Consider the following 21,820-nt stretch of genomic DNA (forward strand, 5'->3'; position numbering starts at 1 on the left):
CCTATCCCACATCCCCCATTGTGACACGAGAATCACACTGCAGTCCACACGTGTCAGTGCAGACAGGCAATGCATTCCGGGAGATGTAGTCAGGGCAACACTAACCATGACGTAAATGTCACAGGGCAACAAGGCATGTCACGCACTCGAGGCACAAGGAGACAGAGGACAGATTGGAATGTGAAATGATTTATTGTGACGCTTGCAATGCAGCCCTTCGGGGACACTGAGCCAATGTTGTTTTTCTGTCCACAGATGTGACATCATGCAGTACAGGGCATGCTGCAGGGGAGACGGCACACCGGCCACAAAAATCACCTCTAGCCAGCACGAGTGCAGACCAGGGAGCAGGCCCACTTGCAGCCGCACCACCTACGCAGCCAGCCTCGCCGCACACAGAGCCAGCATCACCTCACCGAGAGCCAGCATCACCACCACCAGAGCCAGCATCGCCACTCATGTTCGATTCACCGGCCACATCTCCGCTTGCAGGTGTGAGAATGAGGAGGCGTCCAGCAGCCAGGCTACGAGCCTTAGACACCTCGTCAGATGACAGCATGGGCCCAGAAGACCGCACCGGGCCCCAGGAAGGGAGCCATCCCACTGTGCCCCACACATCACAGGCAGCACAGACGGGAGCAAGAGGGCGCCGCAGGTCGCGTGTCCAGAGTCCACCAGCACCCACTGACGGCCATGGTGTCTTCTTGGGGCTCGAGGGCCAAATGTTGAAGCAACAGCGCCTGCAATCAAAGGCAGTAATGTCAGTCCAGAGGCACATGCGGGTGATGAGGACAAGCTTAGTCAACATGGACACAAACATTGGCGGCATGGCTGCGGGCATTCGGGACATGTCCCAGTCAATCCAGCAGTTGTGCAGCAAATTAGATGCTGACATCGAAGCACGGCACCGGGAACGCCAGAGAAGGGACACTACCAGCAGGGCACTCAACCGTCTGGCAACTGCGACTTCCCTACTTTGCCGGCGCTCTGTGACGATGCAGGAGGGCCTAACACAGTGCTGCAGCGACCTGTCACGGGGGATGGTGCAGGTGACAAGTGCACTAGGGGTGCTATTGACAAGTCAGGCGTCGACAACTGCTGCAGGGGATGCTGCGGAGAGCATCGACACCAGCAGCAGCATCACACCCCCCGTCCCCGAAGCACGCAGGAGCAGCAGGCGGCTTGGGGTTGGCTCTAGTGAGGATGCACAGGCCGTGCAATCCACCACTGCAGCGCGTATGCGCAAACATTGATGTGGCCCTGCTTATCCACTTGCCATTGGGTGACGTAACCCTGGACATACTCATTGTATAGATGGCATATTGCCAGATTGGCCTGTTCATGTGTTCATGGCGTGGTGCCACATTAAACTACGTCATGACTTCTCACGACTCGCTGTGTCCCCTCACTTACTCAGAAATAGTTGCATGTGATCTCTGCCCGTCTCTCTCTCCCATCAATTGCAGTTGGCACTCTAGCTGCGCTGCCCTCTGGCTGGCCTGACTCATCCTCGTTGTCCTCAAAATATGTTAGTTCCACATCTGTACCTTTTTTCGTGGCAAGGTTGTGCAGCATTGCACAAGTGGCAATTATCTTGCAGCAGGTGATGGGTTTGTACTGGCGTGCGCCTCCGCTCTTGTGGAGGCAGCGGAACCTGCTCTTCAGTAGTCCAAACGTGCGCTCCACCACATTGCGTGTAGATTTGTGGGCCACGTTGTATCGTCTCTCACTCTGGGTTGCTGGGTGTAGGTAGGGAGTGAGGATGAATTAACGGCATGCATATGCACTGTCGCCTGGATGAGTAAAAGGGAACCATCAGTTACATGCCTCTATACACTCTGATTTGCAGGTTTCAAGGGGCGTCACTGTTACTTACCCAGCAGGTATCCCTCTCCGAATTCTCCGGCTCTCAGTCGTGTGTAGATCCCACTATTCTGGAAGATGTAAGAGTCGTGGGTGCTCCCAGGAAACTTTGCAACAATATCCGTGATGATGTTCCCTGCATCACAGATCACCTGCACATTGATGGAGTGGGTGGACTTCCTGTTCCTGTAGATGTGCTCTGTGTCAGCTGGAGGACAGATTGGGATGTGTGTACCATCAATACAGCCGATGACATGGGGGAACTGTGCCATGTGATAAAAGTCTGTTTTTGTTTTCTGCAGTGCAGCCTGTGTGTTTGGGAAGCTGATGTAGTGGTGCATTCTCTGCATCATGGCATCCAGGAACTTCCTGAAGAAACGTGACAGGCAACTCTGGGATACCCCACCCACCGCAGCTATCACCACCTGATAACTGCCGGATGCCAACAGATGTAGGCTGCAGAGCACCTGCACATGTGGGGGTATGGCGTGCGCCCTTCTTATTGGCTGGTCCAGGAGTGGGTGAAGGTCCCTGATTAAGTCCATGATGGTTTCGGGGTGTAGCCTGTACCTCTCATGTATCTCTGCATCAGTCAGCTGGAATAGTGTGATGCGCTGTCTGTAGATTTGTTCCTCCCGTCGCCACACCCTCAGTCCTGCTGCCTGTAGACGTAGGCGCCTTGCAATGACATACATGGCGGCCATGTTGTCCACGCTGTTGCATTTTGGGATTGCTTATGTGCATTGTTGATGGTTACCACCTGCTTTCCATCCGTGTTAATTACCGACTCTTATTTACCGATTTTCCTGGATTTCTTAATTACCGACTGCTCCTACATGTCATTTTCAATTTTTACCACTTCATATTTACCACTTCATATTTACCGATTCGTTAATAATGTATACGGTAAATATGAATCGGTATTTTAGAATTCGGTAGCTATGAATCGGTATTTACCGCCTCATATTTACCGAAAAGTGGTTTTTGGACTCCTACATCTCACTTGTCTGAATACCGGTCGGTAACGGCATATTTACCGAAAATCGGCCGTTACCGACCGGTATTTGGCTACCTACATGAGGCCCATAGTCTTTACACAATTTACACATAATCATGCTCCCTGTGCACCAGTGATATCTTTACAACAGGCTCTCTGGTGTGCAACACTGTCAACACATTTTGAACCTTGTTAATGTGGGGGTTCTCCTCAGGACACAGAACAACTGGATACTATAAAAGAAAGAAGTACTGTTGTTTAGTGACATAATTTCTGTGTGGGCTGTTGATATAAATGTCTGTTAATTTAAACTGTTTACCTATTTGTACTACACAACCAGTAGTATGGTTCTCCCAGGCTTCTTTCTGTGTGTATGTCTCAATAGTTTCTATAAAACAAATGCAGAGGTTTAATTAACTGACTGTGTTGAAATAGTCTTAAGTAGTGAAGGTTCATTTGAGCAAAGTTCCATGCACTCAGTTAAATATGGGAATGTCCAGCCAACTTGGCAGTGGTGGGCTACATCCTTCTTGTAGAATTGATTTACAGGAGATCTGCGAATACATGTGGCAATGGCCACCCTGTGTTCAAGCGGGTAAATTATTTTATGTAATAAAAGCCCTAAACTTCTCAATAACTACTGATGCCGACGGCAGCTGGCAACATTTCAAATCACTGCATTGTACACTCTTGATACACTGATGTCCCATATTAACAAGCGAGGAAGTACAATGACGTGCTTTTCAAAGTTTCTGTAAAGTAACTCTAGTTTGGCTCAGAGTGGCACTCCTCTACAATATAACGAATACATAATTAGGCTTAATTGTTGGGAGACTTGGCTGCTATCTCGTAATTTGCATGCATGCATGAACTGACTGATTTTATTTCTTACAGACGCCAAACAGAGAATGCTTACTGCTCTCTAAGTTTTGAAAATCTTTGTTTAGGCAGTCAACCCTTCATCAAAAATTATTTTTCAGCCAATTAATTCTTCCTGAAACCAAAAGGGATTTGTTGATTCCTCTCTTTGAAACAATGGTGTCTAACATCACAGTAAACTCCAAACATTTAATTCCCAAGTACACTGCTTTCTTGGTTAGGTGGAATATCGTCGCAAGACTTTCCAGGCTGTGTTTCAAATGATATTCGATCGGTTTCCTTGGGGCTGGGTGACTCATATTTGAAAAATCCCCTGTCTCCTGCCAGTTACGAGTTCAAGCTAATCAGCTTTGTGAGGTATGTCCAAACCCAACAGGTTGTCTTTTTGTGACTGCCCAACGGCATTATGGGACATGTAGACTGAAGTCAGTAATATCGAGAATTTATTTTTAATAACATTTTGAATTTTCTGTATAACTTTATGAACAGGGTGAAGCAGTCCGCAGAGTTATTCTCAATAGCCAATGGACTTACAATGGGGGTATCCTGTCTGTACTTTCTTGGTATTCATATGACTGATGTAGGGGCACATTAATGTTTATTCAAGATTCCGGAGCTCTCTCCCTAGACCTCGAACTTAATCATCCTGACGCCTGGACCAAGCAGAATGTTTGCTTCCCTCATGGAGTTTATTCAAACCCTCTGTTACTGTATTGAACCGTAGTTAAAGGTCGTTTCTCCAGGTCACCTCCTCTTGGGTCTGGTGATACAAGTACCAACACTGTCCAATAGAAATAATTTTCAGAGCAGTGATTCTCTATAAAGGTGCCGATTCCGATCCTGTATTTTTTTTTCCCGTACGACTTGTATCCGTATTTTTTTACGTACGAATCGTACAAGTACCGTACAAACGGTGAAGTACGATTCGTACGGGAAAAATACATACGAATCGCCTCGGGAAAAGTCTACGAGACGTCCCCGGACAGTTTTACTTACGAGTCGTAAAACTGAAGTCCGAGCGCACAAGTCCGATCCGTACCGGCGTTCCGAATACACAAGCGTATGGAAAACATCCCGTACAGAGCAAACTTTGTGTACCCGGGGTACGTGCTGTACCCCCAGCCCTGTATGTACGCGCCGTACCCCCAGCCCCGTATGTACGCGCCGTACCCCCTGCGCTACACACTGGGGGGTATGGCGCTTATATACGGGGCTGGGGGTATGGCGCGTACATACGGGGCTGGGGGTGCGGCGCATACATACGGGGCTGGGGGTACGGCGTGTACATAAGGAGCTGGGGGTGCGGCGCGTACATACGGGGCTGGGGGTATGGTGCGTACATACGGGGCTGGGGTGGGTGTACGGCACGTACATACGGGGCTGGGGTGGGGGTACGGCGCATATATACGGGGCTGGAGGTACGGTCCGTACATATGCAATGTTGGGGTACGCACCGTACATGATGACACGTACGATGTGGGTGATGGCGTGTATGTCACGTAGCGGGCCCCCTTTTCCTCGTGCATCGTGGCGTACTTAGCTTTTCCGGCACTTTTTGGCTCCCGTAAAAATATAGCCGTGCGGAGTGCTGTGGGTACGAATCGTACTTGCTGGTCCGTAAAACGCTGCCTGACTCCGTGCGGACGTCACGTACGCGCTGTCCAGGATCGGAATTGTATGTATTTTTTTGCCATACGGTGTTTTTTACGATTCGTACGGAAATGGTATTTCTGTACGAATCGTACTTGCTGGTTTGTACGGTGGAATTCCCGGGTACGAGTCGTACGGAGAAAACGCTCCGTATGACCATTTGTACCCGGGTTTTACAGGATCGGAATCGGCACCAAAATGTTTGACTAGTGGGGCATTAGTAAAAAAATAAGCACAACTTTTGGAATCATTTTTGGCAGTGGACAAAAACTTAACATGTTCCTTAATCCCGAAATTTCATTATTTTGAGGGGGATCGTGTTCTAATCAGAAGGCCTTAAGTCGTATTTTTCTGCAAAATTCCAACAATTCAGCTTTCAAAATCTCAATATTTGTGTGCTTCTTTAGAACGAAGGACAGCCCTTTGCTCAAGATGTTCTCTTCTGCTTCCGAGAGAGGTCTCTTAGAGAGATTGGAAGATACTACTGATTTTTGTAATATTGCCGCCGGGTGGTCATTTCCCATGGCTGATTGGCATATCTGTTCCCCCCTCTACCTTTTTGGCAGCCTCTTCCTAAAAAGATTTGCCAGTTTCTTGCTTGTTAGTTTTGATTTGAAATGCCTTCTCCGGTGTACGGCGCTAAACAGAGGATTTTTCAAATATGAGTGACCTAGCCCCCACATAATATATGCATGCAATCGAATGTTCTTGCAACAAACTTTATATAGGGAAGACCAACCAAGAAGTCAGCCAGAGAATCATACATCACAAGTCTCTCATAAGGTGCAAAATTCCTAATGCACCACAAGTCAAACATTTCATAGAGAATCACTGCTCTGAAAATTATTTCTCTTGGACAGTGTTGGCACTTGTATCACCAGACCCAAGAGAAGGTGACCTGGAGAGGCGACTGATGTGAAAAGAGGCTTAACTTTTATTACGGTTCAATACAGTAAGAAAGGGTTTGAATGAGATGAATGAACTACAAAAGTTATGAGAAACTTATGAGGGAGGCAAATATTCTTATTTATTTATTTTATTTGTATTTATTTTGAAAGTTTTATATAGAGCGAACATGACCACCGAGGGTATCCGAGTGATTTAAAGTTTATAGATCAAGAAGAGTGCAAGCAAACAATTCTGCTTGATCGATATGTCAGGATGATTACGTTCCAGGTCTAAGAAGAGCGCTCTGGAATCTTGAAGAAATATAAATGTGCTCCCACATCATTCATCTGAATACGAAGAAAGTACAGATCAGATACAGGAGGTAAGCCTGTTGGCTATAGAGAACGGCTCCGTGGACTGCTTCACTCTTTATAAAGTTATACTGAGGATTATATTTTTTTTAATTCAATATTACTGACTGGGGTATACATACTACATGTCTCATAATGCCGTTGGGAAGTCAAAAAAAGACAACCAATTGAGATTAGACATGCCTCACAGAACTAGTTGGCCAGAACTAGCACCTGGCAGGAGACAGATGTGTCATCAAAACGCTCCTTTTTAACAACATTAACTGACTTTGCTGCATTTTGTGATGTTGTGTTCACCTTTCTTGGCGCCAGGACGCCCCTTTGCTGGGGCAGCTGTGCGCGGTACAAAAACCATTAACATAACATAACATAACATAACAGACAGGTGATTTTTCAAATATGAGTGACCCAGCCCCACGGAAACAGATCAAATTATGTTTCAAACAGAGCTTGGAAAGTCTTGCAAAGATATTCAGCCTAACAAAGTAAGCAGGGCACTTGGAAATTAAATGTGTGGCCTTTACTGTGATTTTAGACACCATTGTTTCAAAGAGAGGAATCCACAAATCTCTTTTGGTTTCAAGGGAATTCATTGACTACAAAGAGTTCTTGATGAGGGGTTGACTGCCTAGAGGAAGATTTTCAAAACATGGAGAGCAGTAAGCATTCTGTGTTTGGCATGTAAGAAATAAAATAACTCAGTTCATGCATACATGCAAACTACGAGATAGCAGCCAAGTCTCGCAACAATGAAGTCTAATTTTGTCCTCATTACATTGTAGAGGAGTGCTGCTCTCAGCCAGATTAGAATGACTTTATGGAAACTTTGGAAAGCACGTAATTGTACTTCCTTGCTTGTTAATATGGGACATCAGTGTATCAAGAGTGTACAATGCAGTCATTTGAAATGTTGCCAGCTACCGTTAAACTTACCTTCGCCTCTGATTCCGCGTCACGTCTCCTCTCTCTGCTCCGAGTCCCAGGAAGCAGGCAGCCTCCCTCTCCTCCTCTAAGCCAATCACAATGCTGCAATGGCAGTGTTGTGATTGGCAGGGACGCCGATCACACAGGCGTTAATGGGGAGGCCATTTTCTCCATACAGGCTGCATGCAACCTACATGGAGAAAACAGGAGAGTACGTATGACTGGTTTGGTCGGCCCTGGGGCCGACCAAACAGTCAGCGCCCACAATTGTGGGTAAGCCACTCCTTCCCTGCCCTGCAGCAGGACCGCCCACCCGCCCGCCCCCAACCAAACCCTTCTTCTTTCTCGCAGTGCAAAAAGCAGAAACATAAAATAGTATTCATAATACCATTCTATGTTTCTGCTTCTTGCACTGTATGTATTCGCAGATCTCCTGTAAATCAATTCTCCCAGAAGGATGTAGCCCACCACTGCCAAGTTGGCTGGACATTACCATATTTAACTGAGTGCATAGAACTTTGTTCAAATGAACCTTCACTTCTTAAGACTTTTCCAACACAGTCAGTTAGTAAAACCTCTGCATTTGTTTGATAGAAAGTATTGGGACATACACACAGAGAGAAGATTGGGGGAACCATACTACTGGTTCTGTAGTAAAAATAAGGTAAATAGTTTAGATCACAGACATTTAAGTCAATCCCACACACAGAAATTATGAATCAGTAAAACACAGCACATTTATCTTTTATAGTCTTCAGTTTTTCTGTGTCCTGAGGAGAACCCCCAAATTAAGCAAGGTTCGAAACATGCAGTGAGTGTTGCACATCAGAGAGCGTGTTGCGAAGGTATGACTGGTGCAAAGGGAGCATGATTATGTGTAATTGGTGTAAAGAATATATCCCTGCCATCAGCCATTGATTATAAATTGTTTTGTAACGCTTCTGGTTTTGCCCAACTGATGGAATTAGGAATGTTGTAATCAGTGTGGCTCTCAGTGGGCTATTCAATTCAGAACTAGGATACAAGTGTTTCCATATGTTTAAACATAGGTGTTAACTGCTTGTTGATGTTTTCACATGTCTGAACTGTGATTTTGTTTTAATGTTTTGTGGCTTATTAATTTGAAGGGAAGGTTTGTTGGCATCGTATTTCATGTATGTAGGTCACTTGTCTATTTGTTTTTACACACAAAAATTATTTGTGTATATTTAAAATTAAGAAAAAATGAAAAGTGGTTGCAGTAATTAATGTGCACATCCACGAAACAAACAAGTGAATGTATCAATGGATAGTCTGTATTTGGTATTTATATTGTTGATCAACCTTTAGAAAGTTGCAATTTCTTTACTTTAATCCTCCTGTGCCTCTGCCTGTCTCTGAATACACATTAGGGGTAGGTGACAGCTAGACTTTGGGCATTCCCTCTAGACAGTCACACACAAAGGGAGCTGAGGTGTGCTTGATGGGCCATTCACTTCTTGATGATCCATTACCAGACTGATGGGTCTTCCTGGACTGGATGGGAGTGAGGAGCTGGCACTTGCACCTGAATAGGGATGTGCCTGACCGCACACAAAGAGCTGCATATCCCCCAGTAGTGAGTCTGGAACCAGGACAGGAAGAGCAGGGACCTTGTGTACTTCAAAGGCCTCTTTCTGAAGTCTCCCCCACTTCAAACGCACAACTGGGTATAAGTACTGGAGCCCCGTCACCCCAACTCAGGACACTCTGACAAGAAGAAGGATTGCTGTGCTGTTGAAAGGACTGTCACTCTGCTGGACTCCCCCAACTCAGTACACTCTGACAAGAAGAAGGATTGCTGTGCTGTTGAAAGGGCTGTCACTCTGCTGGACTCCTGCTTTGCTGTGCCTAGCCTGCTGCCCTCTGTGGATGCACCTGAAGTGACTAGAGCCCTGATGGGGATTTTTACCCAGTTGGGGTTCCCCAAAAGTAGTGTCAGACAGGGGCAGAAACTTCATGTTAGTCTACATGAAGTCAGAGTGGGATGAGTGTAGAGTAACTTAGTGGTTCTCCACTCCCTGTCATCCTCAGACCAATTAGCTTGTTAAGAGGTTTAATGAGAGCCTTAAAGACGTAGTTATAGACCTGTCAGAGCCTTTGAGGCGGAAATGGGAAATCCTCTTACCATGCCTTCTTTTTGCCTACAGGGAGGTGCTGCAGGTTCAGTCCCTTTGAATTCCTGTATGGCCACCCTGTTAGGGGACCTCTTGGTCTTGTAAAGGAGGGATGGGACCCCTTGGCTCACTAATCTGTGTGCCCTTGATACTGACACTGAGGACAGCATGCCTGTGAAAAAAAATGTAAAGGCTGTCTGATAAGGTGAGGGCTAGCATCAAGGTAGAAGTGTCCTAGATGCTGGATTTAGGAGTGATTGAGAACTTCAGTAGCTCGTAGTCCAGCCCAGTTGTGCTGGTTCCAAAAGCTGCCCCACTGGATGCTGCCCCACAACTTTGGTTCTGTGTGGACTACACAAGGCTCAACTCAGTCACAAAGACTGATGCTCACCCCATCTCCCCAGCTAATGAGCTCATAAATTGGTTGGAGCTGCCAATTTCTTTTGACTTAACATCTGGGTACTGGCAGTTACCCTAACCGAGGGGGCTAAGGAGATGTTTGCATTTTCCACCCCAGAAGGCCACTTCCTTAGGGCTATGTCCTGTTGGTTAAGGAATGCCCCTGCCACCGTCCAGAGGTTGGTTACCAGGATCCTGGCTGGGATGGAGGATTTCAGTGCTGCCTACTTGGCTGACATTGCAGTGTTCAGTTCCAGCTGGGAGGACCACATGCTTCACCTCCACCAGGGGGTGCTTCAAGCCCTGCAACAGACAGGCCTGACTATCAAGGTCCTCAAGTGCCAGATATCACAGGGATATATGGCCTACTTGGAACACCCGATGGGCGGAGGAAAGGTGGATGGTGGCTAAGTCCGAACATAAGCCAAGACGGGCCCGATCTACATCATGTATCCTACACACACTCCATCGGGGTCCGCCTTAACTTGTGACTTTGCCCTGGTTTCTTCTGACCAGATATCTATGGTTGGCACTTTAATCTTTTAAGAACTATTTTTCACTAAAACTTTAAAAATTCAGAACTCTAGTTCTACTGATATGATTTTGGTGAAATATATATTTTTTATATTTACTCTATTTTTCTAAATTGGTTTGGGATCTTTCTTATGCTGTGTTGTCACTTTATTACTGTTTGTGTGCTGCATAAATACTTAACACAGTGCCTATCAGTTAAGCCCAGGTTAATTTAGTTACTTTTGTGGTTGACCCTGATGAGAACTAAGATTGTTGCTTGGGAAGGGTCTTCACTCCCTCAACCAATAACCCAATTACTTACAACAAACAAAACTATGTTTTCTATCTATTAACCAAGAAATATGGTTTTCCTAAGAACCTTTGTGTGTTTTTAGCTTTCCAAATATTGAGGGATTAACTGAAAAATAAGAAGAATGCAGGTATCACAACTTGAGTAAAACATTTTTTGGGGAAAATGCCTTCATAGTCAGCCACCTGTTAGTCACAAACTGTGGCCCTCCGACAGGCAATACATTTCCCACAGTCCAGTCCTTGTGTTGGAGCAATTTATTTCCCTCTTTTACACACTAAGATCATTTGCTAGAAGAGCATTTCCTGCTTGGAGACTCTGGAGAGATGCAGAAGATGTGGATGTCCCCTCCGCTTCATTGTGTCTCCTTTTACTGTGCTGAATTGGCAGGAATGCATGTTTAAGCATTCTGGAAATCCTGAAAAAATATGACTGCAATCTCTCTTACATAAATTGCAAGTTACAAATTTGGCATGTACCTTCTTTTCTCCTTTGGGGTAGAGAATAACCTCCACACAATAGATTGCGTAGTGGTTCTCTCCTCTACTTCTTCTTTCGGATGCACCTTATCTTTGCGTACGTCTCCTCTTAATGCCATAATTACTTCTAACTATATTTATTGGTACTAAAAATTTAAAACGACTACAAAAAACAGAGCAGAGCACACTAGATGGGAACTTTATGAAGTCCAAATCCTTAATGAGAGTAATGAGGTGGGAACGTCTTGGAGATGAATAAAGATGATGATACAACCAACCACAAAAAGATCTACTGTGAGTCACAGGTACCAGGGTATCATTTCAGGGTATTGTGGTACTGGACTCCTGAAAACGCAGACATTTCACAAAAAACTGGAAGATGTCTTTCCTATCTGTGCCTGTGAGGAAACCCCTGAGCTCAGAGTTGAAATAAAATGATCCTTTAGAAGTAAAAACGACATTTTTACAAGTTCCAGGTCTCGCTGTCCTCCCACGGAACGCATAACAAGTAGTAAAACCTACAGCACTCTTTCAGTGGCTGTATTGTCCTATGGGGGTACTATGGCAACTATCAGAGGTCAAAAATAAAAGCAGCCATTTGATTGGGCACTCAGGAAACACCTCTCTAAAAACAAGCCCACTGCCTTTCGAAACTGCCTAACCCGGACCACCATTACCCGATTAGAGTTTAAGAGAGGCAGTTTGGTGTAAATGCATTTCAAGATCATCATGGCCTCGAACAGAAATAGTCACCTGGAAACACAAGCACCTCATCCACCAGGACTATCACAGGTGCAACATCAGAAGATCAAGAAACTATTGTAATTCAATCCTCTTCTGCAGAACCACAACAACCAAGGCTAAAGAAATAATCAGTGGTGTAGCAGTTTTTCGATCTTCCAGCTGTCCAAAAAAAGCAGGCAGGAGGTTATGTGCACTTTATGCAACCAGGTACAAGACAATATTCAATGGAATCCAGCGGGATGTGGAAGCACTAGAGGGCTTTGCATCCCAACAGCCTAGCATGTGCTGAGGTGCAGAAGAGTCAGGAGATGAAGCGCAACAGACTGCTCCACAGAAAGTGTTGCGTCAACTACCTTTGCCCATATTATCAATGGACAAGCACTTAAACTCTTGCACTGTCTAGTACATAATACAAAGACGTTTCGAGCCCATCATCCTTTTTCGTTTTACTATCTTCCCACATCTTGTGTACGTAGAGTACACTTGTGCAAGGTACGCATTATGCATGTTGTGCATACTTAAATTACTAAATGAGGTCCTTCCCCTTACCTCCTGTATTGTATCCATTCTTTACTAGAACATGTAATACAAGCACTGAATTCCTCATGCATGCTCTAAGATCTCAAACCCTCTCTGAGGTGTTGGTTATTTAACCCTTCTTAGAGGCATTCAATGTTGGTTTCATTCATTCTTGTGCTTGCTTTACGTGCACACACTCTGCAGTCATTGTACTTATTCACACAGTGATTTTTAAATTGATGTGATTTCATGAATGACCACATCAATGATGTCACTAGAGATGTCTTCAGTTATATTTTGTGTGATGGTCATGAGCAGAGAATGCTAGGGAGGGTCCCTATTTGTGGGTTGTGTACCATATGATAACTGGAAAATGTATGTACTTTTTAGGTTTTGCTATGAGACTGTGCTGTGTTTCTGAGTAAATATCTGAGGTTTGTTCGAAAATCCAATAATGCCTAATGAACAAAGGTGACCAGAACCTGTCTTAATCAAAAGTTTTTTCAGTAAGTGTTCAGGATCTTCCCTTGCTATACTGCATTGCTGTGCAACAGGTTCTGGAAATGGGGCCAGTCTGGCCTGTGGTCAGCCCCGCGCAGTTCCTTGCACTACTGTGCCCACTGCTCGCAGTGTTATGATGTGTCCGCTGGGCGCAGGAACTGGGAAAAAGCCAGGCCCCGCATCAAACCTTGCCTCACCTCTTTCAATGTGTACTGACTTGTCGCAGAGTCTGGCTGCAGGCAAATGACTCGATCATATATACTACCCATACACCATTTATTGGTGGGAAAAACTCTGCATATACCTAGTGTAACAATGTGAACTTCAAATAAATGTTAATTGTGAGCGAATGCTCTCATCTCTTGCTTTTAATGTGCCTTCATTTGTGGTGCTTCTAATGTAAATAATATATTCTTCAATCTCATTCTAAGGACTCACCCCTTCCATCCTGTATCAAATGTCCACATCTTTCAGCGAAGTGGAGCATCTCTTTGTCCACTTGTTATGCAAGCACTCAACATACTTCCCCTGTACCTTGACTAAATATGATATCTTCCAAATATATATTTCTTTCACTTTTCAGCTTATCAGTGATACCTGAATTGACTAATGTTAACAAAATTGAACTTTGAGGTTTACTAAATTTCTGGCATCATCTTTACTTATAAACAGGAAATGTAACCAAAATGGAGACAGTCCCGCAGCTGATGTTTAATGTCTTTCGTATCACTCTTGTGGATGACTACGGCTTTGACGACATGTACGATAAGGATCCAGTTATGGCTTACATACTGTGTGGAACCTTCCTTGGAGTTTCAGCTATTCTCTGCATTAATTTACTGATAGCACTACTTTCGGATGCCTTTCAAAGGTACATATTTATCTTGTCATTGATGTTGCAAAAAAATATTTAAGCAGGTGGGAATATTACAAAATGTGTGGATTAGCAGCAACAACCATTGTGTTGGGAGGAACAGAAAAATAAAAATATAATTAACAATTTCGTAGGTACTGTTTCTCAAAATGTGCTTGGGCAATGAAAGTTGGGCTGTATTACAGAAGAGATGATAAGGTGAGTAATAATTGACAACAGTGAAACTTTGGGGAAAGTGTGTATGTCTCATTTGACTGCGCTAGTTGATGTGGCAGATTACATCAGGGGTACTTTAGTTTGTGGGGGAAAGGCAGTGCTGATCATGTTAGGTCTTTCAGAGGCCTTCGATACGGTACCCCATGCCACACTCCTAGCCCGGATCCAGTCCATTGGAATTGTAGGTCATGCTCTGGACTGGCTGTGTTTGTTCCTTGAAGAGCGTGGTCAAGAGGCGGGACCCCCCACCCCCCATTCTTGTCAGGGTCTCATGAATTGCTAGTTGGAGTGCCACAGGGCTTTGCCTTGAGCCCTACTTCATTTAATATCTACCTTACACCACTTGCCATACTTGCCTAGGCCTTGGAAACTAAAATAATCTCTTATGCTGATGACACCCAGCTATTGTTTTCATGGGATAGGGATGCAGGGTTCCCTGGTGAAATGATCAGAACTTGCCTGACTGCCATCAGCTTAAATGCAATGCAAAAAAGACAGAGCTGCTTTTCTTTGCTGTACAGGCCACTGTTTCTTGGCAGTCCTTTTGGCCTGTGGATGCCCACCTCCTGGGAGTTAGGTTAAATCAATGAAGAATCTAGACATCATATTTGATGACTGTCTCTCATTCCTACCTCAGGTGAATATGGTGGTGGGGACTTGCTTTGGACTGCTGAGGGTTCTAGTAAGCTCTAATAAGATCAAGGCTAGACTACGGTAATGCCTTGCATTTGGGTCTCCCTGATTATCTGATTAATAAATTGCAGGTGGTCTAAAACGAAGCAGCCCATACTCTGTTGGGGTTGCCTCTGAGAGCACACATTTCTCATCACCTGTGGGCTTTGCACTGGCTCCCGGTTGAAAAGAGGATTCTGTTTAAAACCCTTGACAGGGCCATTTATCAGACTGGCGCAGGGTAGTTCAGGACAAGGATCGGTTTCTATCATCCTTCTAGTTGACTTCGATCAGCCAATTTTTCTTCTTAGCCAAAACAACTAGGACACAGTGGTCTAGGGTCGTAGGCATGTCCTTCTCTTTTTTAGAGCTTCTATCATAGCCTCTTGAGCTACAGACAACTACAGCCACCTCTCAATTAAGAAATAAACTGAAAGGATGGCTTTTAAATCAGGAATAGCTGTTAAGACCATATTGGGCCATGGACACCAGAGGTGCAAAGCGCCAGGACACTCCTTGGAGAATCAGTGCGCTATATAAGTGCCCTTTCATTTTATTTCATTCATTTATAGAGGTCCTGAAGGTACTCAATCGTGTTTGTAAGTTACTGTGCCACAGGGTGAAGGGTATACTTAATTGACAAGACCTGACTAGGCAATAACTGGTCTAGTGTTCCTACTGGAGCAGGACAAAGGTTCATTTGCGTATCTCTTGTTTGTGTCTGAGTGGCATGGAGGGCAAAAAATATGTTCTGGAGTGTGACTCAAGTGATTACCAATGGTTAAGAATAAATCAAGCCTTTCCCCTATCACTCTTTTGTTTTCCATTACAAATCAATACATCTGTATGTTGAAATGATTATAAAAAGGGAAAAGAGTGTGCAATGTTGTTATAGTCAGATGCAGTTTGGGAACATTTAGGTGCCAGTCATCAATGATAAGATTAGGCATAAATTCCTTAACGGCAAATAATAAGGAAGGCATGGTAAATGTCCAAAGTTGTTGGGTCTAATGAGAAGTTATCAAAGGGCTGTGTAATTGTTTTCCAACACAGAATAAGAGTGGGAAATTTGATTCAGAGGGCAAAGGGAGCTTGTGGTACAGGTTCATCCCATGCATTCATTGATTTGATGACTTCCTGCTGAAAAATTAATATGTCAGTATATGTAGATCGATTCAAAAATAAATATTGTCCTGTGAAAATGTTAAATGATGTCCCAATCACATTTGTTTTCTTGAAAATCTTTCCAAAATTGCAAATCTGTGAGCAAACACTTACAGGTTCATCAGTAGGTTTGTTTTAATTAGATCATGCTGGCTTGTACCAGGGTAACTATCAACAATGGGATTGCTTTCAACCAAGCTTGACATTAGAGGCAATATATTCCAAACTTCAACTGCTTCATCTCATCACCCCACCCACCTACATTGACATCGGTGTATTTTCAGAATTTGTAAAAGGTGGAGGGTTGAAAATATGTGAAAAAGTGATCTGTTGACATGTATATAATGACTTTTTAATGGCTTGTGTATAGGTTGATCAATGTGCTCTCTCTGGCTGGTCAAGTGGGATGAATAAAGCTTGCAACTCTTACCATGACCAGACACAAGAATAAAAGAAGGGTAGTGGGAAAAAATTGTATAAGACTCTTTGAGTAGGAGTAGCTATACATAGATGTTTCATACCTTGAGAATATTAGAGACAATATATGGAGGAGAATGAGCTAAGAGTACAGGGTACATTTTTAGAAGCAAGGTATGTGATGTGTGTCAGTAGTTAAACGTACTTGATCATATGTTGAGATAGTGGTAAGATGATGGAAAATGGCGCAATCAATCAAGGTACAAGAAAGCACCAGTTGATAAATTTACAGTTCAAGTGATAAAGGGAGAGTGAGCCCATATCAGTTTAATAATCCAACCCAGCATCTAAGCTGGAAATTAAGGATGCACATCTGTTAGTAACAGCAGGTGCCAGAATTCCTGCAACCCCCTATGTGCATTCTGCCGTAGAGATAGAAAAGGCATTTTGGTGATGAAATAAGCAATTTAATGTCAACAAACCCACCCCACCAGGGTATGGATTGTAAAATACGTATAGATATAAATTCATAGTTACCAATTATAACTTTTGAGGTTTAATTCATAAAAGGAGTCATGTTAGCGTAAAAACAAAGATCTAAGATATGCACTCAGTGAACTAAGGGTGCACCGAGTGTGCTGTAAGAATAGGCATAGGCCCAAAGTGCGAACACCATTACTGATAACCCATTTTGAACAGTATCATAAATCAAGTGGGAGTGAGAATCTACAACAACAATCAGAAAAGTAGCTTTGACAGAGAAGCCTGGTGTTTCTGCATCCTACCATCATCCCATAAGAGTGTAAGTTGTCAAGAAGTATCTGCTGCAGGAAAGCCAGTAATACACTGATGTCTGGAAGCTAGAGCTACTGAGGTACTTGTACAAGGGCAGGATTATCACAGGGAGCATAAATGTGTTCATCTCTTTATTAATAAATGGATGAGCATGTTAGCAGAGGACGTTTTGCAACCAGTGATCACAGATGGGAAATACCAAGCTACAATTACCTTGCCACCTGCAGGGAACTCAGGGTCGTGACCGATGAGGGGTCCAAACCTGTCCCACTTGAGGATGTGTCCAATGTATGGCTTTCTTTGAATTGGGGTAGGCATAGAATTCCCATGTAGCTGCAAGGCTGATGGGTCAACCAAAAGCCAGCAAGAGATCTGTGAAGCTGGTAGTTTGGTCAGTGTGGATCTCCACCTACCAACCCAAGGAATCCCTCCATAACTAGACCATAGTTTCACAAGCCTGCTGAGGACTCCCATGCAAAGCATCAAATTCAAATAAAACCCTAGTTAGAGTTCCATTTGGCCTGTATGCATGACTGAGGCAAGCCTCCAGGGCCTCTTCTTCAGGCCTTACCCTGAGGTCACATGTCAAAGCTCCACAGGCCCAGTAAGGACTCCTCTGCTCCTTTGCGTCACCGAGGTCACAAAAGATTTAAGGTTGATTTCAGGAAATCTTCCTTTTTCTGCATGGTTAACCCATATCTTTTACCTTTTGCTGGACCCTAAATATTTGCTAGCATTATAAATCTGACCATATTACCCTTGCTAGCCAGGGATAAAGTGCCTGTACTACACTTCTGATCAAGGTCGGAATTGCGTGCTCCTGCAAAGCAGCTTCTTTTAGCCAGGTGGGGGACAGACAAGATAGAAGACTAGAGAGGTATGGTGTTCCTAGGTGGCAAGTTGACCACCCGGTGAGTACTCAGAGTTGTGGGGAGGTGGGGAATACCTCCTTTCAGAACTAGGACCCTCACATACCCAGCAAGCTAGGTGTCATGCTTCATCATATAGGTCTGCTCCTCGTCGAGTCGGCGCTGCAATGCTCGACGGGCACCCAAAAAGGGGCTCTTTATCAGAGATCTTTTGTTCCTTGCCGTATAGGTGCCGTGGGTGTGAGTGGCCTAGTGAGATGTAGATGTGGTGTATAGGTTAAAACAGGTAAGGGAATCCTCTATAATTATTTTTATTCTGGAGAGGTCACAACCTGATTGAAAAGTAAAAAGAAAAAGGAGGGCGACTATTTTGTTTTAATCTGACAAAAATTACGCTCTACCCCTTAGCGATCAACATGTTTCTCGCCTGTAAATGTCCCTAATGGATCAGTTGGCGATTCCTCAGGACCAAGTGATTAAATTAAAACTACACAGTGTGTGGTGTGGTTCTACATACCACTTCTTCTCACGGTAGGAAATTGCCCTGGAGAAAAGCAGCCAACCTAGAATACAAACAGAAAGGATCAAAACACCCAAATAGAAATACTGTTACATGATCCTATTAATTCCAGTAGGTGTGTCACATCGTACACAACCTCTTTGTATATATACAAGTGGTAAAAACACAATGCTTTCATGCATCTCCAGTTCTATGTGTGCCCTCTTTTATATTTTTTAGGAAAACTTTAAAACCTCTGTGTAACCAGACAGAGTTGTTGTACATCATGGTGAGCGTAAACCAACTCACCTATTTTGGATTCAAGTGCTGCTTCATCAGACCGCAGCGGAGTATGTGGACACTCAACGTAGTGTCGCTGTTGGGTAAAGGAAAGAACAAATAACAGTGTACTGGGATTCAGCTTGTAGGTACCTCATTTAGTCGCTAACGCCATGGCTCTAGAGCTTTATAGTTAAAAGTGGGCATGGTTCAGGTTGGAGTGAGCCCATAGTCGTGAAACTGGCACCCAAGACACGTTTGTTCAACATAACAAAGGGTGCCCCAGACCTGCCTGTGTAGCTTGTAGGCGCCCTCACATCACGCTCAGACACTAAGATAATCGTGCGACGCATTGTGAGCGCCCACAGCACTCCAGTCATGCCACAGTGCAGAGCTTTACCGAACAAAAGAGTCAACGTACCCTTCCCAAAGACCAGCGGTCACTTGCCAGCCATACCCAGCACCTCTTACCTCTCTCATAAGCTTGTGGCTGGGCATAGTCTCAACGGGGTAGAGCAGTCCGGCTCGATGGGGAATACCTTTGCTCCCAGTGTGGTATGTTTGTATATGGCGGCATTTGAACAAGAGACCATTCAACATGCGAGCAACCCCTTCGGAGCTAACCTGAGACTGTGGAAGAGGTATATAGATGACATACTCATCTTCTGGCAGGGTGACATACAGAGATGCACTGAATTTTGTGAGTGGATCAACACAAGAAACCAGCACCTTAAATTCACCCATACGATTTCACCGGCATTTACAAATATAAAAATAGCAGGTGCACCTGTTGAAGCGCAACTTCTGTACAGGACAAATGATCCTAACTCCTGGGCTTGATGAAGGCAAAGCAAGTGTGTTTTCTCAGCAATTCCATATTGAAAGACGATCTGAAATCCTTTATGGAGGTGACTGCATGTGAATGTGACGAGTGGATTCTTCTTTTTCCTGTCCTGGTGAGAGCAGACCCATGGTTCACCCTTTAAATTACTACGAGTATACAAATGTGCAATTTGTCAGGATGATGGATAATTTAACAAGCGCCCCCCAGTGTGTTTCCAGCTGATTTTGATGAGGAGTTCTTAGTATCGAGAAATATGAGGAAAGACTTTTGTTTGGTTAGAGATTTACCTCTCTGTAGTCTCGTTGTCTTCTCTATAGGAGATTAATGTTATCACATATTTCTGGATAAAGACGCACCAGGAACAATCACATTGCCAAAAAGTACATAAGGTCACTGGTGACATTACGTCTTGCTCCATTGTGCAGCTGTAGTGTAGAATATATACTGGACTTTTACTCAAGGAGGTAGCACCTACTAATTAACCAGTAGAAAGTACCCAATTTGGGTAGATATTTAGTGCAAAACTGTGGACTCTTGTTGGATAAAAGGGCAGGTCTGGTTCCTTTATAGCTGAGTCACTCACACAGCTACTGACAAACCCACACAGATACTTAGACACCCACTCACACACGTAGGCACTCACACATCCACTGACAGATCCACTCAGACACTCTCACACCTACTCACAGACCCACTCAGTCACTCACACAATCACTCACACACTAACTCTCAAAGGTTACAGTTTACAGATAGGAAGCAAAATTTAGAACACCTTAGAAATTCACTTAAAAACCAAAGTTGACAGGGACGTTATACTTAGGAAACAACTTAGAAATTCAATGAAAAAAACAAAGGTTACAGGAATGTTATAGTTAGGCTCAGATTTCAGTCCTACAAAACCATAGAAAATCAGCAGTTATGGTTACCTGAGCTAACTATAACTTACGCCTCCACAATGCACTGCTTATGATCTCACAAGCTGACCCAGGAACATTTTGCAACAGACACAGGAACATGAAACACATGAGCAAAGCAGATCTAAAAACATAACAGGTTTTGAAATAGTAGAGATTTAACCACCTTCCGTTAGGCCACAATTGCGAAAAGCTAATAACCGATCAATGGGGGAATGTTCTACAGCTTATAGCTTATAGTTAGCAGGTAATTGCCTGTATCTTGTAATTGCATCCAAAAGGAGAGTCCTCCAACCATGCGTGTGTAATGGCCATTACCAGGCAATTACCTCCTGGCTTATGGAGCACACTATACGATAAACTTGTCCATCTGCCATCTTTAATGAGTTTAAAATATTGAGTGGAAACCTCTACCAGATGCAGACCAGCTGACGATAAAGTACAATGAAGAAAATTAAACCTCTATATGTTTCGAAGACAGAGTAGAGCAACGGCTTATGGGTGCTTATAGATGAGGCAGAGGATCTTCATGGTAAGTCTGCATTCACAGGAAGATTTTGATGGCTGCTCAAAGTATGTCTGCCACTGGTTAAAACCAAATTAGCTTGGGTGTGTCTCAATGGTGAGAACACTGAGACCTGTTGCTGGGAAGATGTATCATTCTCCCATACATAAGACCTGGCATGACCATCTCATGCCTGGGCAGAAGGATCACATCCCAGGATTGTAGTTACCAAATACCTATTCCATTAGGTAAATGCACCCCCCCGAGAAGCCAATATTCAAAAACGTTGTTGCCTATGTAGTTGGAGGTGTGGTAGACTAATTCGGAGCTAACTACCATGACAACCAGTGGTACTTTCTAGGTTAGGGCTAGCTAAAGGAGGATTCCACAGGGTTAACACACCTAAATGCAATAGACAACAAATTACTGTGTCAAGGTTAATTGCTAGCGCAAACCCAGAGTATTCCCAACTTAGTTTCAGAAATCACAGTGCTCCAAGGGGAAAGAGCGGCCACCAACACTCTCAAATTGTTGAAGAGACCCTCAATAACTTTAAGTAAATGCAACCCCCAAACAGTCAATATTCAAAAACTGTGATAT

At 44.1% G+C, this 21,820-nt stretch overlaps 1 protein-coding gene across 1 annotated transcript in view; it reads left to right on the forward strand.

The window, feature by feature from the left end:
* Window positions 1–21,820, forward strand: part of LOC146830806 (uncharacterized) — an 878,450-nt gene that overhangs the window by 643,957 nt on the left and 212,673 nt on the right. Inside the window, exon 17 of the mRNA XM_085604967.1 lies at window positions 13,845–14,043. Within this exon, the coding sequence (XP_085461093.1) occupies window positions 13,845–14,043 (199 nt within the window). The remainder of the gene's footprint in view (window positions 1–13,844; window positions 14,044–21,820) is intronic.

Source organism: Triturus cristatus, chromosome 5_1, assembly GCF_964204655.1.
Source record: "Triturus cristatus chromosome 5_1, aTriCri1.1, whole genome shotgun sequence".
Classification (NCBI taxonomy): domain Eukaryota; kingdom Metazoa; phylum Chordata; class Amphibia; order Caudata; family Salamandridae; genus Triturus; species Triturus cristatus.